The sequence below is a fragment of the Podarcis tiliguerta genome (assembly GCF_965153285.1).
Source record: "Podarcis tiliguerta genome assembly, chromosome: 8".
NCBI classification, from domain to species: domain Eukaryota; kingdom Metazoa; phylum Chordata; class Lepidosauria; order Squamata; family Lacertidae; genus Podarcis; species Podarcis tiliguerta.
Genome location: NC_139541.1, coordinates 41,698,625 through 41,726,273, shown reverse-complemented (window position 1 = coordinate 41,726,273; position 27,649 = coordinate 41,698,625). Strand labels below are relative to the sequence as shown.

The 27,649-nt window shown below is 43.6% G+C and overlaps 2 protein-coding genes and 1 long non-coding RNA gene across 8 annotated transcripts in view; 1 reads left to right on the top strand and 2 right to left on the bottom strand.

Annotated features, from left to right (window-relative positions):
* Nucleotides 1-42: 42 nt before the first annotated feature.
* LOC310683068 lies at nucleotides 43-21,574 on the top strand. Of its 5 annotated transcripts, XR_014514259.1 has the most exons (5): nucleotides 43-600; nucleotides 1,786-1,963; nucleotides 2,430-2,838; nucleotides 3,450-3,584; nucleotides 5,937-6,441. It is a non-coding gene; the product is annotated as an uncharacterized lncRNA (long non-coding RNA). The 5 variants fall into 5 exon arrangements; XR_014514256.1 differs by lacking the exons at nucleotides 3,450-3,584; nucleotides 5,937-6,441 and adding an exon at nucleotides 21,084-21,574 and having other exon boundaries at nucleotides 51-600; XR_014514257.1 differs by lacking the exons at nucleotides 3,450-3,584; nucleotides 5,937-6,441 and adding an exon at nucleotides 14,791-14,805 and having other exon boundaries at nucleotides 51-600.
* LOC310683053 (C-signal-like) lies at nucleotides 1,972-13,867 on the bottom strand. The gene is made up of 6 exons (XM_083452578.1): nucleotides 13,339-13,867; nucleotides 10,389-10,440; nucleotides 8,262-8,449; nucleotides 6,711-6,869; nucleotides 3,415-3,525; nucleotides 1,972-2,821 (listed from the first exon to the last, which is right to left on the bottom strand). The coding sequence occupies exons 1-6, from the start codon at nucleotides 13,483-13,485 to the stop codon at nucleotides 2,699-2,701; spliced, it is 780 nt and encodes a 259-aa protein (XP_083308704.1). The 5' UTR covers nucleotides 13,486-13,867; the 3' UTR covers nucleotides 1,972-2,698.
* Nucleotides 21,406-27,649, bottom strand: part of LOC310683028 (carbohydrate sulfotransferase 5-like) — a 15,579-nt gene continuing 9,335 nt past the window's right edge. The window contains exon 3 of one of the 2 annotated variants that reach the window (XR_014514250.1): nucleotides 21,406-23,096. The gene's annotated coding sequence lies outside the window, so the exon portion shown is untranslated. The remainder of the gene's footprint in view (nucleotides 23,097-27,649) is intronic. The other variant, XR_014514251.1, reaches the window with a different exon arrangement.

Here is a 27,649-nt window from a genome sequence, read left to right as displayed (position 1 = left end):
CTGAAGGCAATTCTATACAGTATAGGGAAGTTTTTTAAATGTTTTATTATGTTTTATATATGTTGGAAGCTGTCCAGAGTGGCTGGGGCAACCCAGTAAGATGTGTGGGGTAAAAATAGTAAAATTATCATTATGAAATAGGGTGTCCTTATTTTCATCAGAGAAATGTTGGAGGGTATGCATTGCCCTACACAGAAAACCTAGGCTGTCAGGGAGGAAGCCTAGCTGTAACCCTTCCCTCAGACTCTGGAAAAATATTGTGCGTATAGGTCTGCCTGGCTGGCTATTGTGCTTTGCGAAGGACCCCTGTTGATGTCAGAATGGAACTGTCCAAGTTTTAGGCCTTGTGTTCTTACTAAGTTGTGGGCCTGGTTAACACTATCTGCTTGGTGACAAGCTGTGAAAGGAAAGAGTGTTGATAACTTTAATATTTATAGAAGGGGGTATGGATCAAGTAACACCATTTTGATTGGTCTGGGAAGCAAGAGGCTCTGATTGGCTGGAGATGCTAGTCAGTGAAGAAACGGCAGTTAACTGTTGGGAAAGTCAGTTGATGAGGGAGATTTGAGCAAACACCAGAAGCAACTGAGGGGAGAGCCGGTAGCTGAGCTCTGGAGATGAAGCTATTCTTACCCAGCTTGGTAGCTGTTCTTTGCTGGTGACATTCAGAAGAAGGGAGCTGGTGGCTGGAGTAGGTCAAGTGGCTGCCCTATGTAAAGGTCTTAGCTGAAGAAGGCTGTGCAATCAGGCTTTTTAAATCAGCAGCCAGAACTACAGCCAGAGGAACTTTGGGGCCACAGGCAGGTTGTCCCCAGCACAGTGCCGGATTTATGTATAAGCTAAACAAGCTATAGCTTAGGGCCCCATTCTCTTGCCCCCCCCCCAAAAAAAAAAATTGAAAGGAAAAAAACTTGTATGTACATTTCCAAAATATAAGATAAAATAAAATAAAACCTACATACAGCAACAGTGTTTTGTGTTGTGTAGGTCCATAAATTACCATATAGCATATATTCAACGCAAAAAACAGCGGCAATTTGTTGTTGACAAAGGACAGCTGGACATATAAAGGGCCCCATTACCTTCAGCAGCTTTTAGGGCCTCATCAAACTTAAATCCGGCCCTGTCCCAGCAGCTGGACTGGGTTGTGACGTGTGGATTTGGCTGGAGTGGAGACTTTGGGAAATTGGACTGAGATAAAAGCCACTTAGAGGCTAGTGTCAGTAACGGTATCTTAACTGCTTAGAAATTGCAATTGTGTTCATTTAAAATGCCTTTATAAATATCAGTGTCCTGTCATGTATCCCTTTAGTAAACATAATTTAGTTCATCCGATGTTGGTGTCCATTTCATACCTGCGGTAATTGTATTTTATCATGGTTGGAGGCAGCTTCAAAGGCATTCTAAGGAAATGGTAGCAGTAGAAAAGGGTCACATTGAGGAACTCTTAAGTTTTGGTGGCAGGGAGTTCGATAGACCCTGCAATATAAAAAATTAAGATGCACAAATTCCTAAACTGAGACTGAGGGGCTACTTTTCTTTTCGGTTGTGGCAGCAGATGAATCAGTTCTTCCCATGCAGACAAATTGCATTTTCTACACAGGATTTTTTAAAATGGAAGATAATCAGGTCAGGTTAAGCCTTGATTGTATTATTTTACCTTTTTGCAAACCGCTTTGAGGTTTTTTAAATAATCAAGCAGTGAATAAATGTTAGAAATAAATAAATAAAATGAAGAGCAAACAACATGAGAGGTTTGCCCACCTTTTCATTTGACCCCTGCAGGTGTGACCAGCACTGATACCAACTGGAGAAAGAGTACTGCACTTTGCTGTAGGTAGCAGTGTGAGGGGAACCAGGAACCAAGAGCTCCCAGATGACCCAGTAGCCAGGGCCAAAGAGGAAGTCAGAAGAACACAGGGCAAACCAGAAGCTAGGATCAAGAAGCAAGCAAACAAATAAAGTAAGTAAATATCTAATTGTATTTTATTTACTTGCAGGTATATAAACTGCTTCACAATCAAAACTTCTCAAAGCAGTGTAGAATAAAATCAAATATGAAATATGAAAGATTACAAACTCAGTAACTGAACACATTCAAACTATTTCTATGATTATACAGTTGTTATTCTATGAAATGACTAGGTCTTTAAAAGCCTTCTTTAAAAACAAAAGAATCATAGCTGCCTAAATATCAACATGTGTGGCATTTGTCTAATTTCAGTTGGTAACTCAGATTAGTTACGTTTCACTATTCTAATTAGTGTTGTGTGTAATTTTGTTCATAGATCAGCATTAAACTTATATTTTTAAATCTGTGTAGATCTCCCCAGAAAAAGGAACCAGTGTTCCAACACACATTGACCTGTAAGAAATCTGCTTAGCTAGCACTTTTGAGAACAAGTTTTTCCCTTTTGCATTTTTTTCAGGATTGAGAAGACCCTTACATTGTGTATCACTCTGAGACTGTGTTTGTGAGAAGGCACAATAGTGACACAAGACAAAAACAACTAACAGACAGGCTAGGTCATATAAAGCAACCAGAAGGAATCTCTGCCACGCAGAGCAGCTAGAAGGAAGTTTTAATATTTTCAGCAGAACTTGTTGCATTTATTGAAATTGAAGTTCATCTATTCAGGTATTTGGATTGCCCGTGGTGCTGGTTTCCCATTGCAGTGAGGACAATAACATTGTGCTTTCACCAGGGAAGGGTTTCCCCATCGATGTTTACAAAAGTGCCAGTGTTTTTCTCTGAGAGACGCGCAAGGGTGTTTAGGATCTCTTTCACACCCTCATCCACTTTCACTGGAGCTAGTATACCCTGGAAAAGGAGAACAGGTAAGCGATATATCTCTTGCACTGTGCAAATATGTAATGATGACAAATGGGTGAAAGCAACACACTATTATTTATTTTATTATTTGTTCATTTCTATACCACCCTTCATCTAAGGATCACAGGGCAGTTTGCACTTGCACCAAGTTCACGTATCAAGGGCAACCAGAGAAACATTCTCTTGACAAATGCTCCAACATTCAAACTCTGGGCATTTTGGAAGCAACGGATATCTGCCACTGGGCTGGTGTTTGCCAGGCACAGAGTTTAGAACATGTGTGCTCCTAGGGTATAGGGCGGGAACTGAACAGTACAAGTAAGTACAAACTTTTGGGCTGCTTGTTCTTCCTCTGCCGCTGCCGCCACCACAGGTTTGTGGTGTGGTGAACCAGCTTATACTCGAGTCAATAGGTTTTCCCAGTTTTTTGTGCTGAAATTAGGTGCCTCGGCTTATATTTGGATTGGCTTATACTCGAGTGTATATGGTATTATCCAGTCTGAGCCTCAGCTGGAAGCAGGCCCAGTGTTTCAGTGCATTTGATGACCTCTGGGAAGTGGAGGGCACCATGAACCACTTACTTCAAAATTTCCCATGTCTGTCTGTAACCACCCAGGATGCAGCGCAACACACAGGATCTCGTCTTCAGCAAATCCCAGGGACTGGCACCGTGTGAGCATGTTCAGAGCAGCCTAGGAGAGAAATATGCCAGGAGCAGGAAGGTGGTGAATGATGTTATAGGAATTCTAAGGTCTTATATATATAAAATAAATGTTCATAAATGTACAAGGCAAACACATACATAAGTATATAAACCACGTGTCTGAAATAGTACAGGAGAACAATCCCGAAGCCATTTTGACTCTCCCAAATTGACCTCAAATATTTCTCTGCGAGGAGGAAGGAAATATCTGTTAAGCTGATATCAGTATGTGTAAGAGATTCAGGAACTAAGTATTTACCATCTCAAAGGAATGGCCAGGCTACCCAGAAAAAGAAAAAGGAAAAGGCGCCCGTAATCGACTGGAACCTCCCAGGGATCAACCAGTCAATCCTGATCGACCTGTTGGACATCCCTGATTTAGATGGATGGGCCTAGGCCAATTTCCTGTACATGGGGGGGGGCAGAAAATTTAGTCTGCTCATAGCTGAAATGACTAGGAATATATTTGAAATTTATGAATTCTGACTGTCTGGCCATTTCAATCATACATGTGAGAGCAGGTGATTGTTCTGCTAATGACCGGGGCGGGGGCACACAAAATAATGATAACCCACATTTTTTGAATAGATATCTGTACCCCAATCTCCTGTAGATAAAGGAGGCATGTAGCTCCCAATTTTCTTTGCCTGGGGTACAGATATATCTGTTTAATACAGGAAACAAGATCCATGAGCACTGAGGCTTTAGTAGAAATTTAATTTGGCCAACTTTGTATTACAGTACAGTGGTACCTCGGGTTAAGTACTTAATTCATTCCGGAGGTCCGTACTTAACCTGAAACTGTTCTTAACCTGAAGCACCACTTTAGCTAATGGGGCCTGCTGCTGCTGCCGCGCCGCCAGGGCACGATTTCTGTTCTCATCCTGAAGCAAAGTTCTTAACCCGAGCTACTATTTCTGGGTTAGCGGAGTCTGTAACCTGAAGTGTATGTAACCTGAAGCATATGTAACCCAAGGTACCACTGTACTGGCTTTTGGTGAAAACCTTTGAGTTTCTGCCCTTGGGAAATCTGATTTTTTTTTTAATTGACCCCTTACCTTCCTTGAGTCCCTGGTAAGAAAAGCCAATCATGGCTTTATTCAAATGGTAATTAAGCCAAGAGATGCAACACTTTAATAGGCATAATAGATTTACTGAATCATGAACTTTGTATATGTACAGAGGCTATACTAGTTGTTTGACAAAGTTATGCCCTGCACTGGAAACCTTATTCAAATTTATTTATGTAAAATTGGGAACCATTGAGGGAAATGCAGTGAGAAGTACTTCTTTTGTGTGTTTGTGTAAAATTGTAGGTTGCCCTAAATAGTATTTTTCTTACAACAATGATATATACATGTTTGTATGCAGTTTTGCCTAATATACACCTTTTTGCACAGCAATATCCCCTAATATAATGTACGTTTATGTAATTCATGAATATATGCATTTTTGTGCATATTACTTGGCTGGAGACCTGCATTGCAAAATGTGGAGAAGTATGGATTTTGGAGGGTGGCTGTGTTTTGGTTCATGCATTGTTTTGGGAAGCGGGAAGGGCTTTAAAAGCAAATTAGACTGATATTCTGCCCCACTGGCAGGAGTTAGTTAACAGGAGGCATCTGTAAGAGTAAGGCAGGGCCACGGAACCTGTGATTTTCAAGATATTTCTGGACTGCAACTCCCAATAGCCCCAGTCAGCATGGCCAACGGTCAGGGAAAGGGATTATAGGAGCTACAATCCAACAACATGTGAAGAGCTAAAGGTTCTCCAACCTTCGGCTATGTTACTTTACTTTTTAAAGTAGGAGTGGATCTGGTTAGTGTCAGGAGCTCGTCCTACACTCAAGTAAGACCCTGGTAGAGTCACATGCCCAACTGGCATGTTCTCTCCCTCCTGGTCGATCATTCGGGAGCTTCGAAAGCTTTCTTCAGCCCGAACATCACAGCGACCGATGCCAACAGACATCGGCACACTTAGGGATCCGCAGAGTCTTCGCACTTGTGTAACAGACCTCAGCAACTCAGCATTTTGGCTAATCTACTTTATTTACATATAAACACACACGGAGAACTGCAATATGGCTCCCTCTCTAGTATCAGGCAGCGAAGAGAAAAAGGATAAAGGACAGTAGTCCCACTTCATGGAACACAGTAACACAAACATCCTGTCTCCGTCACTTCCTACACTGTGGAGTCAAAACATACACGATCATGTGATAAACAACAAACCCATGACTGCCATCATGGAGCAGGAATTCTAACAGTTAGTGCCTGGATGGGTGACTGCCTGGGAACAACATGGACACTGCCTCAGCAGCATAGAACAGAGAGAAAATACTGGTAATTATTTCTTAAATGTTAGAAATATAAGTTAACAGAGGTTTCCTGTTATTTCAGATTCTACAATGCTGTCAAGGTATGTTTTGATAGTTTGATATACAAAAACAAATGAAAAGAAGGAGGAGCACGGAGTATCTGCCCTCCATCAAGCTGATATCTTTGAGAACAAATGGAGGGCTGTGTGCAAAGCTGGGGAAGAGTGCATGATAATGTGACACTTTCTTCCTACATGTTAGCACAGCTGCCCTTCATTGTTTGCATCCAGAAGCATACCTACGATCCCTTGTGCCCTTCATGAGGAGCTGTATCAGAAGTGTTGATTCTGCACTTCAGAACTGAAACAATACAGGCAGCCATGCCGTAGGGGGGGGTGGGCATTGAAACAATTAAGTCCAGGTTCTAAAATCACTTACCTGCACTACTGGCAGATTCAACAGAAAGGTTCACTTCTTTTTTTAAACAAGGAGCATCAAGTGGATGCTCCAGTCCACAAAAGCTTTTGCCCCTGCACCCAGAAGTGCTGGGGGCATGCTTCTCTCCTCGACCGTTGCTGCTGCTCCCGAGTCAGCTGACAGGGACAAACGCAGCAAAAGCCAGACCCTGCCGCCACCCCCCAGTGCCACGGCAGCACTGAGTGGCTGAGATGTACTGCCACTGGAGCCCTGGAGGGGGGTGAGGAGTGTAAGAGGTGGAAGAAGAGGAGAGAGGTGCATCTGCTAAATCCTGCCTGGAGTTTGAGTCCTTTCTGGTCTGAGTGTGCCCCTGGCAGGGGTCAGCTTTGCCAACCGCTCAGTGCACCCCTCTTTGCAACACCATAAAATACCTCTGTACCTTGCTGCAGCGGTAGTTGATGGAATGTCCCACTTCCCATCCAAGTAGATTTGTAATGGAACCAGCTTCACTGGACATGTTGACAATGGCAGCTTTGCTGCAGCTCATTCCTTTCTGGGGGCTTTCCCGAGATGCCTTCCTCAGCAAGGGCAGGAATGCCTGGAGAAGGAGTGGAATGAAGGGACAACCTTATACTATGTGGGGAGATCTGGTCCTCCTTTATTATAATTATTATTTAATAAATTTATATACCACCCTTCATCCAAAGATCACAGGGCAGTTTACAATGTAAAACACAAAATTCATAATATTAAAATCCTAATAAAACTAATAAAAACACAAACTTAAAAAGCCATAGATTGTTTAACAGCCAAAGGCCTGGTTGAAGGGGAATGTTTTCTCCTGGCTCCTAAAGGTATGTAATGAGGGCTCTGGGCAAGCCACCCTAGAGAGATCATTCCACAAACTAGGAGCCACTACAGAAAAGGCCTGTTCTGGTGTTGCCACCCTTCAGACCTCTCGTGGAGGGGGCACATGAAGAAGGGTCTCAGATCATGATTGCGGAATCCAGGTAGGTTCATCCTGAGAGGCAGTCTTTGAGGTATTGCTGGCCTGAGCCATTTAAGGCTTTACTAGCACTTTGAATTGGGTCTGAGAACTAATTGGCAGTCGGTGCAGTCAGGCCAGGATTGGTGTTATATGCACTGGTGGAGGAACAGGGGTGTGGGGCAAGCGCACCACCCTCGGTGGCACGATCCCAGTAGGGTACCATCGCAGCCGCCGCCCCCCCCCGTGCCCTGGGTGCTACACCCCTGCAGGTGGCGCGCCACACGCCCGGGGCACGCGCCATGTCCCCACAGGCAGCATGCCATGTCCTTGGGATGCGCACCACGCCCCTGGGACACACACCAGCCATGTCCCCACCTGCTCTCCACCCCCACCCCCTGCCGGAGCTTGAAGCTCCACCACTGCTTATATGCTGAGACTGTCTTGACCCAGTGAACAAGCCAACTGCTGAATTCTTCACCAGCTGAAGTTTCCAAACTGTCTTCAGAGGCAGCCCCACATATAACACATGAGCCTCAAGTGACAGCAATGGATCAAGGAGTACCCTCAAGCTACATACCTGCTCCTTCCAGAGGAAGTGTAACCCCATCAAGAGCTGTTCCCCTCCCATTCATCTGATCTAGGGAACTACCCACTAACAGTGCCTAAGCTGTATCTGAATTGAGCTTCCGTTTGTTGACTCTCATTCAGTCCATCACTGAAGCAAAACAACAGTCCAGCCCATCCACTGCCACATCAGTGTCAGTTGAACATCTGTCTTTCGTTCAGCTGTTAAAGGTCCTGTACATTCGAGAAATCAAGCCTATTTATTTCATGAAATTTCTATACTGCTCAAGTGTAAAAACTAAACAAAAAACACTTTGCAAACAATGAACTCCTCACCAGGAACCACTTGTATAAATCATTCTGTTCTCCATAACTTAAGAGCTCTACAACATGCTGAGGAATGTCTGTGAAGAAGCATGTATCCAGGGATAGTCTTACCTGAGTGACTACCATGTGCCCAATCACATTGGTCCTATACACCTCAGACATACTCTCTGGTGTCTCATCTTCCATAGAAGCTGGCCTTACAATCCCAGCATTGTTTATCAGAAGATTCAACCCGGCTCCTTTCAGATACTCGGTGACTCTGGCTGCAGCAGCCTTGATGCTGTTAGGCTCACAAGTGTCTATAGCAACAAAGAAATTATTGTAAAGGTGATTCTGCTGAACCGAGTTAACCAGTAACTAGTAAGGTCTAACAAGGTTGAACATCTATCTTAAGGGCAGAAATGACTCAGTAATATACAATGGAACCTCGGCTCCCAAATGCATTGGGAGCTGAACATTCTGACTCCCGAACGTGACTGGCTTCCAAAGAACGTTCGATAACCAGAACAATCAAACAAACGTCCGGTGCAGATTCCAATTGGCTGTTGGTAGCTCCTGCAGCCAATCGGAAGCAGTGCCTTGGTTCCCGAACCATTTTGGGAGTCAAATGGACTCCTGAAATGGATTAAGTTCGAAATCTGAGGTTCTACTGTACATGATTAATTAATAGCTGTTACATTTTATTTTATTTTATTTGCTAAGTATGTTAGTTGCATTTGATATGTCAGGCCTGGATATGTTTGCTAAATAAAGCAAACTTCCAATTACACTTCTGTATTTGTCAATATCCTCAAATTATTTTTTATCATCTTGCTTTTGATATTTGAGATTCATTGGAGCAGCAACTAGATTACAATTATCTATGCCATTTGACTCTAGCAGAGCCTGAATTTTACTGCTTTGACTAATCAGAAAGAGCCTAATTCATCTCTGTCTATTTGCGTGCCTAGGTAATTGTTCACTGTATCTAAATTGTTTTTCTGCTTATCTGAATCATAAATCAATAAAAGATCATCAACATAAACCACCAAATAAGTAATTCCATCATTGTCTCTACAAGTGTACAGACATTGATCAGCTTTACTTTGCTCAAATCCAAGATTTTTCAACACAGTGTCTAATTTCTTGTTCCAACATCAAGCTGCCTGTTTCAAACCATAAATGGTCCTTTTCAGTTTGCATACCAGATCTGGATATTTCACAAAACCCTGTGGTTGAATCATGTATATTTCTTCTTCAAGTTCACCATATAAAAATGCAGTTTTGATATCAAAATGTGAAACCTTCATTTTCTTTTTTTGCTGCTATTTTTTGTTGGTTTCTGCTTCCCTCACTGAGCAGCAGCTGCATGTCACAAGACAATGTTTTCATTCCACAGTTCAGTTACTGTTGGGTTCCCACAGGAAAGGGAGACTGGATGTGACGTCCACTGGTTTCCTGTTTCTTTGTTCTGTCGTTTCTTCGTTGTGAGTTGCTCTCTGCTCTCACAGAGCCAAGATGTACATTTGTGTGTTCTCGGTATAGCGAAATAAAATAGCAATGTAGCTATACCAGCCTCATCCTTTTGTTGCGGACTACGAGATTACACTCTGCTGGGCTCAGGACGACATGAGCCATATCAGCTCCAGATGGGCCGGAGCTGAATAAACTAACATTTTTAACAATAGCCTAACATTAGAATATGTTACAGGAGCAAAAATTGATTCATATTCTTCATTGTGCTTTTGTGCAAAACCCCTTGCAACCAATCTAGCTCTAAATATCTGTACTTGTGCTTCTTCCTTTTTTTTTAATTTTAAACACCCACTTGGAACTGACGGGTTTTCTCCCTTCAGGTAAAGGTACAAGTTCCCAAGTTTCATTTTTATGCATTGCCTCCATTTCTTCTGACATACCGTATCTCTTTGTTGTTTGTGCAGGAGCATGATTGGTGGTTGATTGTGCAGCAGCTTGTTTTAAAATTCCATACATTTTAATTAGGATGAACTGCATTTAAGAAGAGGAGAAAGGTTGGTCTACTACATTGTCTCTCGAGGCAGATGGATCCCAACAAAAATTATGATGCCCTCAAAACAGAGCAGGAACCTGGGTAAGACATGGGAACTGCAAACTACAAATGAGGAACCAATACAAATGAAACAGAGATCCTGTAAATGATCTCTGTTTCATTTGTATTGCCTTAAATGACAGCACCTTTCTCCATTAAGGAGAGATAATCAAGGGGATAAGAGCACATACCCATTGGGTTGATAACCACTCCCTCATGCTTAGCAGCCAAATTCCTCAAGGCCTGAAAGATAACAAAACACAGCAAAGTGGACTGAATTGTTTGAAACAATGTAGGAAGTGTTACAGAAATTACAGGGGCGGGGAGGGGCACATCTTTAAAATTGTTAAATGTTATAAATATTATGCCTGAATCTATCCTTTCGACGACAGCTCAGGGAAGATACCTAGCTTTATAAATCATATAAAATCAACACATTTGCCAATTTCCTCCATTCCAACGCCATTTTGCCCTTGGAAAAAGGACCCTTTTCCCTGCCACCTCCCGCCATAATCCCTGAAGCGTGAGGACATGTACACCCCCCCCCACCCAGGGGTGACAATTGCTGAGCTGGTTGTTGACCATGGAAACCAAATCTCATCACCGGACTTGCAGACATGCAAAGAAAGTTCTACAGTGGTACCTGGGGTTACATACGCTTCAGGTTACATACGCTACAGGTTACACACTCCACTAACCCATAAATAGTGCTTCAGGTTAAGAACTTTGCTTCAGGATAAGAACAGAAATTGGGCTCCGGCGGCGCGGCAGCAGCAGGAGACCCCATTAGCTAAAGTGGTGCTTCAGGTTAAGAACAGTTTCAGGTTAAGTACAGACCTCCGGAACGAATTAAGTACTTAACCCGAGGTACCACTGTATTGTGCTTTGGTGAAGAGTACTTAAGAGGTGTTTGCCTATGCTAATCTTATACCTGGATCTTGTCCTGACATGTCTGCTTATGTTAATCTTGTAGAACCCTCCCCTTTCTGATGTTTTAGTGAGGTAGTAATGATGTAGCAATGTTACTGTACGAACTGTATTCTGGGATATGGTGGGAAAGTTTTAAAAGTCAATGTCGCCCCATGCGTGGGGTTCACTCGCTGCTGTTTGAACCTGTTGTGCAACAATAAAGGTTCTAAGTCTACTGACTGCTGTTTTGCTCCAACTTACTTGGCTGGAATTTCCTTCTTTTACTGACCACATGGATCCGTGGGGGATGTACCCAGAATTTTCCTTATCAGAAGCAAAGAGTTTAAAAGCACTTCCTAGCAGGTGTCTTTGTTGCTGTTGTAATGGATTTGTATTGAGCTGTCTGCTTCTTCTCCCAGTACATAAATGTTCTTCAAAACTCCCACACTATTGACTCTGCACTGGGAGAGTCCTCTCAGGTTACTGTCTCTGTCCTGGTACCCATTTTTCAACAGCAGAATTTAGTACTTTCCTCTATGGAATGGGGAGGTTTCCCACTCCGTACCTTTCTGATATCATAGAATCGTAGAATGGTAGAATTGGAAGGGACCCCAAGGATGATCTAGTCCAACCCCCTGCAATGCAGGAATGTGCAACAGTCCCATATGAGGATTGAACCTGCAACCCTGGCATTATCAGCACCATGCTGTAACCAACTGAGCTACAGAAGCTGCCATGCCACCCTGTGCTTTTCCCAGGCTCTTGCTGGCAAGGGTTGCTGCTCTTCTCTCTCCTTTGCCTGCAGTAAGAAATCTAGTCTCTTCCCCCTTCCTATGCTCCATAGCTGGATAAAAATGCAAACCCTGGAATAAAGGAAAGACAGGGATAGTGTTGTAAACAAAAATCTGCCCTTTTCCCCCTTATGGGGTATCCAAGAGCCCATATAGAGTACTTACGTAGGTTCCCTATTGGTAGGAGAAAATAACAGAGGTCAACCAGAGAATATTGAGAAGCAAAGCAGCGAGTAAGCCTGATCTTTATTGATCTGTTGCAACAGGGTCCTCACTCACCACATGCAGGAGGGAGGAGGAACCCAGAACAATGGCGCTCAAGGCCTTATATTGTTATTTAGTCATTTAGTCGTGTCCAACTCTTCATGACCCCATGGACCAGAGCACGCCAAACACTCCTGTCTTCCACAGCCTCCCACAGTTTGGTCAAACTCATGCTGGTAGCTTTGAGAACACTGTCCAAGGCTTTATATAGACATTTTAAATTCCCTGCCCTGGAGCTCAAGACCACCCCTCCACACATCATACATACATCACAGAAGGGGTGTAACCTAAGACCACCCCCCAGATACATCACACCTACATCCCAGAAAAGGCGGTCTACAGCAGAAATCGGAGTGACTTGTTTATCTTGTCTGACAGGTTACCTGTTTAATGGTCACTTGATTGGATTGCCTGGGGAGCCTGGCCAGTCTTTTGTAATAATAAATACTTAGTTCCTGAGCCAGGTCATAGGCTCACACTATATTCATATCTTAAATGTGCCCTTAAGACAGGATTTGTGAAGGAAAAAGACAATGGGGAGGTTTCCCACTTTGACCTTGCAGAGAAATAATTGAGGTCAATTTGTTCAGGACTTTTTTTCTGTGGGGTTTTCAGACATGTGATTTATATATTTATGTACAGTGGTACCTCGGGTTACATACGCTTCAGGTTACATACGCTTCAGGTTACAGACTCCGTTAACCCAGAAATATTACCTCGGGTTAAGAACTTTGCTTCAGGATGAGAACAGAACCCGGCAGCGCGGTGGCAGCGGGAGGCCCCATTAGCTAAAGTGGTGCTTCAGGTTAAGAACAGTTTCAGGTTAAGAATGGACCTCTGGAACGAATTAAGTACTTAACCCAAGGTATCACTGTACATGTTTGCTTGGTACATTTATGAACATTTATTACATATCTAAGACCTTGAAATTATTATCACAATAGAAAAAAACTACCTGACCTGGTCTCTGATACACACACCATCCAAGTTTTTTCTCTATGGGGATGTATATCTTGATTTGTTGTTGCTCTACAGAAGTGCCTGAACAACAGGAAGCTTAAGAAATGTTATCAGACAGCTCCACATAAACCCTAGGCACAATTTCCCTAGCATCAGAGGGAATTCACTAGTTTAGGCACCCAATCTACAGGATTGCTGGCCCTTCCCTGGAGCTCACCTGAGCACCTGGTCCCTCTGGGTCCCGACAGGTGGCAAAGATCCATTCTGGTCTGTTGCTTTTCTCCACCAGCTGCTTGACCAGTTCTAAGCCAATGCCCCGGTTGGACCCAGTCACCAGGATGGAACGTGCATTCAGCATAGACATCTTCTAAGTCCCCAGCTCCTCTGCTGCAGTTCACACAAATGATTGTCTTCCTAAGCCAGGTCTCCTAAACCAGGTCTGCTTTGCCAGCTGCTGGCAGCACAACAAAAAGAAAGAGGAACTAATTTAGAGTACAACACCTCTACAAACAAGTCAAAGCAAGATTAGTCAGCAGAATTGCTTGCCTGAAGGGGATTTGATTTGGGAGAAAAAGAAAATGGGGGTGGGGGTGGGGAATGTATGTGTAAGAGAGCAAGAGGCAGGCAGAGACTGCCTGAAAACTTTGGAATTGTACAGTGTGCAGGTTATTTGCCTGCCGTTTGGACTTTAACCCTCCATTCCACCCCCCCAGCAGATCTTGAGTCAATTCCTTGATTTCTGAGCCTAATGGAAAAACAATATTCCTGCTGTAGAGGTCTTCAAGGGCTCTTGCATAGCTTGGGGGGGGGGGGGATAAGCAGTTCACTGCAAATTTCAAGAGGGGAGATTTGGTAGGGTTTGCCAGAGCTGTGTGCCAAGGAAAGCTTGGCAACAATGTGTGAGATCAGTGTTTGCTCACACACACCCCTTTCCTTTCCCTCAACTGGAAAAAGAGAAGGGGGCTAAAGGAAAACAACAACCCAACTCCTTCTGTTTTGGATTTGCAGCTATAAGTAGGAGCAAGTATGATGGCCCTTCCACACCATCATGATTTTATGAGGGAGGATTCAAGTGGGTACCTGGAAATTTAGGTGTGGATTAAAGCCTTTGTGCAACAAATTCACCTCAAATTGACTTTACAGTTAGAAAAGTTGCAGGGAAATGCACTGACAACCATGAAATGAATGAAGTATAAATGTCCTGCAAACAAATCAGGATTAATGCAGGATGAAAGTTCATTATCCTATAACATCCTTGCAAACAAATCAGAACTGCTCAATAAAGATCAGGTGTAATCTAATTTCTGTGTAAATTTTATGCAACCCAATCAGGATGAATGCTGCTAAGTAGGTCATTTGGAAGAACCCTTAGTTACCGTAATTGAGGCAGCTCTTGTTCTGGCTTGTTAAAGATTAAGCATTTCTGGTTAACTGGCCAAGTATGGCCAGGGAGGTAGGAAAAAATTCCATAATGCTCTCAAAGGGAGTTTATTTGTGACGGATCTTCTTAACTAGGTCTACTTTGCCTTGGCTACTCCCATGGCTTGGCATACTTTCTTTTGGTGAGAGAATGGGTCTTTGCATAACTAAAGAGATGGTCAAGTGCAAGTGAGATGTTGGCACAGAAATTCAATAACTGGAGATCCTTCTGAACCCGCTTCTTCTCTAGCTGGAAGTGATTTCATCAAGGTATCTGCATGTGAAAAATAACAAAACTGTCAGCCTTGAAACGAGGATGTTAAAAAGGAGCACAGAGGTCTAACTTGCTTTTTGTGCGGAGCAAAATCCTAATAGGGGAGGCTGATCTGTTCAAGTGTTAATTCTGTGAGTCTTCCATCTCTTGCTCATCCCATACGTTTGTGTGAATAAGCTTTATGTGACAGAAATGCCAGCAGTCTCACAAACACACAGACACCAGCCCTGCTGTGTATGGGCAAGGGGTCCTCTGGGATTGCGCCATCCACCCACCAGAAATATTTCTGGACTGATATATAGCCACAACTGGAAGAGGAGTTGGCTCCATGCTGTTGCACAGTGTAATGGGATTGTGATCATGAAGACACTATACAGTGTACAGATTTTGAATAAATAAATAAATAAAAATTTCAAATAAAAAGGAAGGAAGAAATGCTACCAGATTCCAGTGACCTTCAGTTCTAGGAAACCAAATCCATGGTATGTGCTGGGACCTGCATAACCGTTTACAAATAAGAAACTGGTCTGTTGTGTAACACTTAGATTAGAATTTAGCCGTGGGATTGTGCTTCCTTGAACTGTACAACAAGGTATGGCTGAGCTAGAATGCAGGGAGAAATGGCAGCCTCTGTTCTGATTCATTTATGGAGTGGTTACATGACAATGAGGATTGTTGTAAACAAAAATCTGCCTCCCCCCTCCCTTATGTTGTATCCAAGAGCCCATATAGAGTCCTTACGTAGGTTCCCTATTGGTAGGAGAAAATAACAGAGGCCAACCAGAGAATAATGAGAAGCAAAGCAGCTAGCAAGCCTGATCTTTATTGATCTGTTGCAACAAGGTCCTCATTTACCACATGCAGGAGGGAGTGTAGCCTTTCTAGGCCCTTTAGAATGGATGAGAAAATGTTGCACCCGAGCAGGGACGAAAAGGAGCCAAATGACACCAAGGGGTTAAATCCAGAGAAAGAGCTTTTATTCTGCCATGGTGGGGGGGGGGGCAGGGGAGCAAGTGTGATAACTCACAAAAACAAGCAGGAGTTCACATGCATTTGCACAGAGTATATATCCCCTTCCAGTTCCCTCCCCCTTTCTCCTCCTTCTTCAAGAGTCCTGCCCATGAGTTCCTCTGAGCATGAACAGAAAGCTCCCCTGTCTTGGGACTCTTTTGGACTCTTGGCGCCCTTCCCAGGAAAGGGGGTGAGGAGGTTTTAGAGTGTTCCAGTTGTTTCATTCTTGTGCTTTGGCATGGTTCCTGGACAGAAAGCAAGTTGCAATGTATTTTTTTAGCAAGGCCAAAGGCCTCAGAAAAAGCCTGAGAAACAATGGACTGTTCTCTACCTTTGTTGCAATCTTTTTTTAGTTACAGCAAGCGGAGTATGCTTAGCTAATACTTTTCTTTTGCCTTAGAGGAAATGCAGTTTTAAAAATGCTTGAGGCGAGGCTTTTTGAGGCCTGGCTGGGGGGGGGGGGATTCACAAACAGTTTTAGGGGTTTTGGGGTAACCCTAACTGTTTCCCTTCAGGAGGAGGAACCCAGAACCAAGGTGTGCCTGCCCTTTCATCTCAGAGAGAACATACTGTACAGTGGTACCTCGGGTTAAGTACTTAATTCATTCTGGAGGTCCATACTTAACCTGAAACTGTTCTTAACCTGAAGCATCACTTTAGCTAATGGGGCCTCCTGCTGTCGCTGTGCCGCCAGAGCACGATTTCTGTTCTCATCCTGAAGCAAAGTTCTTAACCCGAGGTACTATTTCTGGGTTAGCGGAGTCTGTAACCTGAAGCGTATGTAACCCGAGGTACCACTGTATAGACATTTTAAATTCCCTGCCCTGGAGCTCCTGACCACCCCTCCATACATCATACATACATCACAGGAGGGGTGTAAACCCAAGACCACCACCCCACATACCTACATCACAGAAAGGTGGTCTAAAACAGAAATTTGAATGTTCTTTTTCCTGTCTGCCAGGTTATCTGTTTGCCTTTCCTGATTGCCTTTCCTGATAGTCTGTCACCCATTAAAATGCTGATTACTCAATTCCTGAGACAATGGGAAGGCTCCCTGAAGGCTCCCTGACCCCCTCCCTCCTTGCAGAGAAAACACCTGGTCTGTTTGGGAAGCAAAAATGGTTTCAGGTCGGTCTTCCTGTGCTGATCTATGTACGTGCTTGGTTGGTACACTTATGAACATTAAACATATATCTAAGACCTCAAAATTCCTATCACAGGATTCAAACATTCATCCTAATTCGCTTGCAGGGAATTTGCTCACTCACTTTGCAACACATTTCCCTGTCACTTTCTTTAAAAGCCCTTAAAAGTGGGCTTGTTGTCCTATGGCAGTTCATCCACTTTAATTGCACAAAAAATATGTGCTTGAATTCCTTCCACAAAAAAATTGACAGTCTGGAGGTTCCCATAGTTAAAACATCCACACACTGAATCTAGCAAAGGGTTCCGTCTACAGTGTCAAACAAGTAGGAAAGCTGTCGTCTCACCAGCAGGAGTGCCATGCAGTGTGTATGGCCCTGGCACTGAAATTTGTGTGTGCCTGGTGCCTCCATGGGGAATGTTGTGGGTGCTCGCGTACCCAGCGCCCCAGGGAGTTGGCACCTATGCTCACCAGAGAAGAGTTCTCTCCCTTCAGTTCACAAAAAGGGTCACCATCAAAGAGATGAGAAAGACTGCTCAGATGAGGAGTCGCCTCACCAGGAGAGAATGTTCCCTTCTTGTTCCTGAAAGGCTCCTGTCAGTGGTAATGATCAATTATTCAGCACCTTGAGGATGCTCTGCATGCTCAAAGATATCTGCAGAAAGATATCTGTGAGATAAGGGAAGGCAGGAAAATGGTCCTGGGAGAGAACTTTAAGGCCTCACTGACACAGTCTTCAAAGTGAGCGCAGAGAGGTTTCACTGCCGGAGGGATGTTAGCAATATTTGCCCCTCATTTACACAATTGTATATGAAATTGTAGTCCACAATGCTGTCCTCCTCATGTCCTCCTCAGGTACTGAATATTCTTCTAGAATTTATTCAGTCAAACGTGGTGCAAAACAAAAAGTTCAGGTTTAAAACAAAAGCAAAAGCCAGATATCTCCAGGAATAGAGGAACACAGGGATATGCCTTTTACTCAGACTATTGGTCCATCTAGCTTTGCGCTGTCTGCATTGACTGGCATTTGCTCTCCATTGTTTCAGGCAGGGAGCATTCCCAGAACTACCTGGAGATGCCGAGCATTGAATCTGGGACCTTCTGCATGCAAAGCATATCATCTAATACTGTGCTATAGGCATTTCTGAACTTGGGAGGTATACGTTTTCTACTGTATTAAAAAGGTTTGGGCCCAGTGGAACCAGTCATGCTGCCCTAAGGTGTTAGGAGAAGTAGCAAGAGAGTGAACATGTGAGAGTGTCTATGCATGTGTCAATTGAAGAGAGGCAGATTTATATTTTTTGTTTACTTTGATATTTATATTTTGTTTATTCAATTTTTATATCCTGTTTAGTCATACTTCATATGTTTGTAAATTTGTTTTAGATAGATAACTCCAACATCTCATGCCACCAGTGGGTTGGAACATGCTGCAGCTACACTATTCTGCCACCAGATGGCAGCAGAGTTGGTAGAAACAGGCTACAGTTAGCCGAGTTTACCACACTATGCTTGCAGTGGGCAGAAAGAGGCTGCAGTTATACTTTTTGTCACCAGGTGACAGAAAAGTACTATTTAAGGACTTTACTGACTTAAGTTTTAATACACAACAGAGAAAGAGGAGAACTGCAATTCCCAGAGACCCCAGCCAACAGGGATAAAGGCAAGAATACTGGGAGCTATAGTAAGGTTACCAGACCTCCCCATTTCCCGAGGACAAATCAGTCCCCTGACAAATTCTATCATTCCTATTGAAGTTGAAAGTGTCCCCGGAATCATTGAAAAAAATCTGGGAACCTTAAGCTATAGTCTATATTATATTAGCGACTCTTTAACTCTATTAGTTTAATAGAGTTAATTTTATTCTTTTTTATTCTGAGGGAAGTGTGCCTGTGTTGGAGGGGCGAGGCAGGGGGAATCCCCCAAACAGACAAGCAGACATCCTAACCCTTTCTGAATTTAAGAGGCAATGAACAATTTAAGTTCAGCATGTACATATAGCACAGCCCTGCAAGGTAGCATCAGTATCTATCCTGTAATAGTCTGCTGAGAGGGGCCAGTGCTAGGAAAGGGAAAATAGTCACAGCAGCAGGAGTGTAGGCATGTCCCAATGGCTGCCATGTCCATAGCAATCTCACCCAGAAAAACCAATCCAGACTTAGCTCCCAGAATGCACTGCTACACTGAGCACCACACACATGACCTATTAGTAACCAAAACACATGCTGCATAGCTCCCCACACCCCATAAGCAACTATACGTAGCAGCAACTTGTGGCATCTCAACCACAGGTGGATCATCACTGCCCCAACACACAAAAATGCCTGCAGCCCCATCACACACCAATGATACCATGGAACCAGAGAGCGCAGTGCAAAAAACTGTTCCTTATTGACAAGAAAGAAACAATTAAGCAACATACCGAAGGAGAAAAGGAGTTCATAGTAGCAAAGATTTCTGCAATCCTCGCTCCCCACCAGCCCCCAGTGGGCACCCCATAGATCAGTGGTCCAGACACGACAAGGAGCAGTCAAACACCAAGGGCTTGGCAGGCAGGTGGGGCTGCATGAGCAAAGACAGCTGGGGGCAGGAATGCAAGCCAGATCAGACCTGCTGCTGGTGCAAAGACCAAGTGCACCAGTGGCACCTTGCAAGAAGAGTGCATAACCAGGGAGATCCACCCAGGCAGACATGCCAGCGAGGCCACTGTGATCACCAGCCACTTGCGACAGCTTAGAGAGAAGCAGGGAGAGTTCACCAAATTCCTCTGTGATGGAGACCCCACATTTCTTACCACATGCAGGATCTGATTGCTCCAGCCCAAGGAGGCAGCAAAGAGTCTCTCAGTGCCTGTGGATGTGGTGCCACAGCACTGAGTGTGCAAACCTGCACCACCAGATCTCCAATACCCTCCTAGAGTGTAGTGAAGCAACTGCCACCTCTGGCCACATGCACCAACCAGCCTCCTACACTCCACAGTTGCCACAAAGCAACAAGACCTCAGCGACAGCTCTGGGTGCAGGACATACACATGTGGACAGTGACCTCCACCACCAAGACACCCACATTCTTCACTACAAGTGCATGATACACTAGCACCAGAGTTTCTGCCCTAAGGCTCCCACCACCTCCAATCCCCTTCTCCTCCTTGCCAACACTACCTGCCAAGGACTCAGTCTGTGTCTCTAACAGGGTAGCAGCATTACTCACCCTGTCATCCCCAGCAACTAGGCAGGGCTGACCTCCAAAATTGCTAGGAGTGGAAACTCCCTTCCCCCAAGGCTTTCACACACACTGGAGGTGGCAGCTCCTCCTGATTCTCTTCCATTATCCCAAGGCCCAGCTTTGAAGGTGGCCTTGGGGGCAGCAGGGGCACCAGCTGGGGGTGTGCTGCAGGTTGGAGTTGTGGCACTTCAGTATCCTATGGAGGGGTACCTGTGGCATGGTGGAGATGGCACTGAGAGAGGCAGCTGTTGGGAGGGTAAGCACCAAATCTATGATGGCTGCTGATCTGCAGAGGAACGGCATGCCTGTATGCACAAAGAAGAGCAGCAGGACTGTCAACACCATGGACAGCTCACAAGCTCATTGTCCTGGACCAGTGTCCCACATACCCTTGGAGGACCTGCCCAAAGTGCTGGATGGAGCTGTCACAAACAAGGGGAGCACACTCACTTCCAGGGCTCAAAGATTAATGGGAGAGAAGCAGCAGCCAGCCACCACAGCAATGGCACAGCTGTCCTCCGCAGGACTGGGCTCCTTTGGAAGGATGTGCAAGATACAAATTAAATAAATAAATAAAAAATAAAAATCTCTGCAACCTTAACCCCTTGACTGCACAAAGACAGCATTCCTCCAAGTTTCCCAGATTTCATGTCCCAGATGCTATCCAAGCCGTGGCCGCAGTGAGACTCCTTCCCCCTGCTCCTGCCAAAGCCAAGCAGCTCAGGTGGACAGGCAGGAAGGCAAAGCCTCAGCTAACCCAGCTGCCCCATCCTCTTCTAATGAATATATTGTTCTGTAGCATGAACTTGCTTCCACAGGCAAGACCTTCTCATGCGTTTTAATCTAGGAAAGGTGAAACTGAAATGTTTTTTATTACTCTTTAAAGCAGAAGTAGCTGACCTGTGACCCTCCAGATGTTGTTGAGATTCCCAAATCCTGTCCGCTTCAGGCAGCCAGCATGGCCATTCCAGTAATCAGGAACTCTGGGAGTTGTACATCAACAACATCTGAAGATCCACAGCATAGCAAACCCTGCTTTAAGGTGTCCCCCAACATTGTCATTTGAAGCAGCTTTTCTTTATAGATCACTCAGAGATGCAGAAAAAGCACAACCCTGAGAGCAGCATGTGATATTCCTGGCTGCATTTTGCAATGCCTTGTCTATTGAGGCCATAAAAAGACCAATTTAATTCTCTTGGAGCCAGAAATGATCATCATCATTACCATCATTTATTGAATTTATATATACAACATTCAGTGGCAAACAATTCCACAGGCAAATTGATTAGTGTGTGATGGAATTACCCGTGTCTTCTGAACCTGCTATAGATTGTGTTGGATGCCCCACATTCAAATATTACCAGAGTGTTAATAATTTATCTCTGCAGTATCTATGATTTGAGAAGCATCCCCCCTCCATTCAGTCTGGACCCCCCCCCAATTTAAGGGGGGGGTCACATCGTGGTCACATCTACTTGGCCTTCCTCATGGAAACCTGATCAGCAAATGGTTCTCTAAGTGAGAATTCACCACAGACTTATGGAAATAGCACTTTTATTAACATACAAAGGTACAAAGCAGCAGGATTCAGCCCCAATGCAAACCTGAACTGGAAGGGAGCCCCAGAGCCCATTCTAATGGCAGAATAAATGTGTGAGGGGAAAAGATTACTCCCCCTCCCAACACAACCTTCCCCACACACCCCCAACCCCCACCCCAGCCTGTGGTTCAGCTGTGCAGCTTCCAAAACATGACTTGCTGTGGGGAGCGGGGGCTTCCAGAGGCACAAGTGATTCCCAGCACTCCAATTTTGAGAAACTATCCGCTGCTCTTCCCCGCAAACACTTCTGGATCCTGGATGGTGGGGCCCATTCCCACATCTCTGCAATTTGGATTCTGGATTAACAGTACAGGCTCTGCATGTGAAGTGTGCCTTTGGCTGCGGAATTCCATTCACGGGGAAAGAAATCTCCAATAGGTGCAGGTTCTCTCCTTCTGGGGAAATATCTGAGGCCCATGGTCAGCTCAGTGACATTACAAACAGATGCTAGGACCCCAGCCAAAGTTAGAAAGAAAGCAACCAGCAAGTGCCTCTGGAGAAATATTCCAAAGGACCTGCATATGGCAGCCACATTAAGAAGCATTGAACAATCTTTGCATAGTCATCTGTCCAATTTGCATAGATTTTGCATAGTCATCTGTCCAATCCAATGGCAGTATTTTAATTTTGAAGAGAAAGAAGAGAATAAGCCCCAGGTTTCTTCTGTGTATCTCTAGCAGAATCCTTCTTTTCTCCCCGCTATATTTTTTTGCAACTATGAAGCACAAAAGATTACATGTTCAGTGATGGCCTTCATTAGAAGTGAGCATTCAGTACTGCATACAGAGATTTCTCCCACACGTATATATAACACATATATAATGATTTTAGGGACCAGCCCATTGTCTGTCACCAGAGCAGACAGCAGCCAAATGGTTCATTTGAACAGCAACATTGGGCTTTCTTTCAACTCCTCCACCCTAAACAAGGTGGCCATTCAGAGGGTTAGCTAACATGAGCAAAGAAGACCAAAGCTCATTTATCAGTAATTTGACAGCCCAGCATATGAACATATTTTGTTTAAAAAATAATGCAGAACCCAGAATACCATAGTTACTTTCTTGCCCTTTTCTCAGAAGCAAAGGAAAAGTATTTTGTATTGAAGAGTTATGTCAAATATAATGCAGTTTCTGGAAGTTCTACATTGTTATTAAATAAAAAAACGGCATTCCTGATACCTACAAATATAGCAGGACAGTGTGGTACAATGACTGATCCAATAGGATATATTTCTGCGAACTACATATCACCCCTTTTTTCCATTTGCTCTAGTTTATGTAAATGGCAAAAGGATGATAACTAGCAGACTTCCGGGGGCGGCGCGAAACCGTGATGGCGGACCTCTTCGAGCTCTGAAGAGGGGCACCGCAGAAAAGGGTTGTTCGCGACGGCGCAGCGACAACCCATCAAGAGAAACCACGGGCAGAGTGAGTCCGTGGCCGTGGGACCCGGCGGGCACCTGGAGCGACCCCGAAATCACGAAAGGAACCTCGTAAGGGGCTCCGGAGTGAAGGAGGGGGAGTGGTGCTGTGGGTTCATCGCTCTTTCTGCGGAGGCGAAGCCGCGCGGCTGTCACGGATGAGCGCTGATCCTTCTTCCAAGAAACATCGGGCTGAAACATCAAACCCGTGAGTAAGGACCTAAGATCCTACAAATTAATTCGGAAAATTTGGCTGAAAACGGGAGACGAGAAAGAGGAAGTCCGTCTTCCGGCACTGCTTGCAAGATCAAAGCAGATGATCTAAAGAGCGGAAAGCGCTGTGAGTAGAGAAGCTTTCAAGCTTTAAATTGGGACTTTCGTGCACATTGGAAACTTTCCTTTTAAGAATAAATACAGCATAAATTGGACCTGAAGTGGTCCCCCAAGGGGCAAGGGAAGACTCTAACTCCATATTCCCGGGTGGCCGGTCAAAGTTGTATAAACTGCGGAACTGTTGCAAACTTCCAGACACTTTTTGTAATTGGAAAGTGTAACTTTGAGCTTGTTTAGCTGAAGTGGATACATTTGCAGGCACCTTGCTGGAACTTTGTTACATGTTTAAAAGTGCTCTGCAGGACTCTTTTCTTAGTGCGTTGGAACTAATTCGCCTTTAAAGGTGCTTTCAAAGGTGCTTTAAAGGTGCTTTCAAAGTTGGAACAAAGGGACTTTGATGGCGGAAAAGTTACCTTCTTCTCACTAAAATTTTGGTGGCACTCCCCCTAGAGGATATTGGTAATATAGAGGCCTGGGAAAAGTTTTCTGTTTATCCTCTCTCAATGGACTGTTTTTAAATTTGGGCTTGTCTTTCCCATGGGACTATAATATTTGACCTTGAACATTGACTGATGAGTGGCGCAGGAAAGACAAGAGCAGCCAAAGCTAAAGAAGCTAAGGAGAAAGAGAAAGCAAAAAAGCAGGCACAGCTTGTTCAAACAACTTTAACTCAGGGACGCAGATTATCAGTTCCAGCTGTGCTTGCGACACAAAAAGTAGAAACCGAAAAGCCTGAAAAACCAGAGGAGGGAGATATGGCAACAGGAGGAGTTGAGGGTGTACTGAAACAAGTTTTGGAACAATTGGCAGTGATAAATCAAAAAATTGATAATCAATCAATAAAAATTGATCAATCAACATCCTCAATCCAGAAGTTGACAGAGCAGGTTTCCCTACATAACCTAGCAATTGAAAAATTGCAAGGAGCATCAGAAGAGAATCGTAAACTGGCAGGGGAAGCCGCTCAAATTGCAATATCGGCTAAAAAAGAGGTTGAGGAAGTTAAAGCGGAAGTCAAACCTCTTTACAAACAGATAGGTGACCAACAAACCTATCTCTCATTGGTGGAATTGAAAAATCGGGAGACTAACCTCAGGCTGAGGGCAGTCCCAGAAATTGAGCAAGAAGATTTGATTGGACTCTTGACAACAGAGTTTACAAAGTTCTGGGATCTAAAAGAAGAAAGTGACTTTAAAATTGTATCGGCTTTTCGGTTGGGAAGATTGGTAAGAAAAAATAGATCCAGAGACTGCTTAATAGCTTTGAGATCAAGGGAAGAGAGAGACAAAATACTAGGCCTACACTTTAAAAACTCAATTGTGATACAAGAGAAAAGGGTGGAAATTTACCGAGACATTCCCAAACAGTTATTGGATTTGAGAGCCACCTATTCAGAATTGGCTAAATTGTTGAGACTTAACACAATTCCTTACAGGTGGGAGTTCCCACAAGGACTATCATTTACTTACAAACAGAAGAAGGCTAAAATAAGATCACCAGAGGACCTACAAAAGTTCCTGCACGACCACGGAGAAGATCTCCAAAAAGAAGCAGCAGCTAATTGGCCTTTACCCAACCCAGGTGGACCAACGCCTGCACCTTCGGAACCAGAGGAGAAAGAAGGCACACCGCTCTAGGTGTGACAGAATAGTTCAGGATGTCTCTGCGGCTACTCAGTTGGAATATTAATGGCGGAAATTCCCCGGAGAAAAGAAGGAGGTTATTTCACATATTGAAGAAAGAACAATTGGACATTATTTGCCTACAAGAAACTCATGTGACCAGGCTCCATAGAAAGGTTTTAGTTAATAAAAGATTAGGCCAAGAATTTATATCGTCGGACAAAGTAAAGAAGAGAGGAGTGGTGATTTATGCTAAAGAGAGTCTGACACCTAAATTTTTATTCAAGGATGAACAAGGTAGAATTTTGGCAATTGAAATTCAAGCTCAAGGAGAAAGAATATTGATATTAGGAATTTATGCTCCAAACGATGGGAAATCAGAATTTTTCAAGAAGCTGCATGAGACGCTGCTGGACTATCTGGATTATGCTAACATCATAATGATGGGAGACATGAATGGAGTGGTGTCTACACACATGGATAAGTCTTACAATCAGAATTTAACATCAGATGGCAGACTGCCTAAAACTTTTTTTGAACTGACTGACAATCTGGATTTGATTGACATATGGAGGACAAAGAACCCCCTAGGTAAAGAAGGAACTTTCTTCTCTGAGGCCCATCTGTCCTGGTCAAGGATCGACCAAATTTGGACCTCCAGGGGGATGGCACCAAAGACTAAAAAGGTGGAAATCTGCCCAAAAACATGCTCCGACCACAACGCCTTGAAAATAGAATTTAGACTAACTCAACCCGGTTCCTTCAGATGGAGAATGAATGACACATTATTAAGAGATCAAGAGATTGTGAAAAAGGCCCAAAAAACACTAAAGGACTACTTTGAGATAAATTTGAATACTACAGTAGAAAAAAGAACGATCTGGGACGCAAGCAAAGCCGTTATGAGAGGGTTTCTGATACAGCAGAATACAATCAAGAAAAAATTCTGGAATGGAAAGAAAGATAAAATATTGGAGAAAATACACCAAGGAGAGAAAAAATTGAGAACTAAACCAAAGTCAAAGGAGGTGCTGAGAGAAATTAAATTCCATCAAGCAGAATATTCAAAATTGATTAATCAGGAGATTGAATGGAAAATAAAACAGATGAAGCAAAGATCCTTTGAATCAGCGAATAAATGTGGAAAGCTGCTAGCATGGCAGCTGAAAAAAAGACAAAAGTTAAACACGGTTACAAATCTAGAGATTGAAGGAAGGATGATTCAGAAACCAGAAGAAATCAGGAAGTGCTTCCACAGATACTTTAAAGAACTGTATGCACAGGGGCCTCAGAAAGAATCAGAGATAGATCAACTTTTAAAGACAAATGGATTATCAAAGATAACTCAAGATAAAAAATTAATCTTGAACTCTACAATAACTACACAGGAAATTGAAGGTGCCATTCAGAATATGCAACTAGGCAAATCTCCAGGCCCGGATGGGCTTACCTCCAAATATTACAAGACTTTGAAGGACTATTTGATACAACCCTTGTTGGAGGTATGCAACCAGATCATGGAGGGGAAGAGGGCACCAGAAACGTGGAAAGAAGCCTTCATCACATTGATACCCAAGTCAGAATCTGAAAAGACTCAGCTCAAGAACTACCGTCCCATCTCACTCCTAAATGTGGATTACAAAATATTTGCAGACATTTTGGCAAATAGACTTAAAAAAGTATTAAATGAAGTAATTCATAAGGACCAAGCAGGCTTTCTCCCTGGTAGACACTTATATGAAAATACTAGAAACATCATTGACATTTTGGAACTTTTGCAGACTGATAGGAACACAAGGGCGGTGTTAATCTTTATTGATGCGGAGAAAGCATTTGACAACATATCTTGGATGTTTATGAAGAAGAACTTGGAAGGGATGGGAGTGGGACGGGGGTTTGAGAATGGATTACAAGCAATTTATTCAGAACAAAAGGCTAAATTAATAGTGAACAATGTGGTGACGGAGGAATTTAGAATTGAGAAAGGGACACGACAAGGGTGCCCCCTATCCCCTCTGTTATTTATTTCAGTCCTGGAGGTGCTATTGAACATGATCAGAGAGGACCGGTTGGTACAAGGGATAGAGGTCGGAGTGAAACAATATAAACTGAAAGCATTTGCAGACGACCTAGTTTTGACACTGCAGGAGCCAGAACCCAGTACAAAAAGAGCTCTTGAACTTATATCTGAATTTGGTCGGGTGGCGGGATTTAAGTTAAATAAACAAAAAACTAAGGTGTTGACCAAGAATTTGACAATTACAGAAACAGAGGGGTTTCAGAGAGAAACAGAATTGAATGTGGTAAAAAAAGTGAAATACCTAGGGATCTATTTGTCCTCCAAAAATTTGAATTTATTTAAGGATAATTATGAGAAATGTTGGTTGGAAGTTAAAAAGGATTTAGAAATTTGGTCAAGATTGAAACTTTCCTTGTTGGGAAGAATCGCAGCTATAAAAATGAATGTGTTGCCGAAA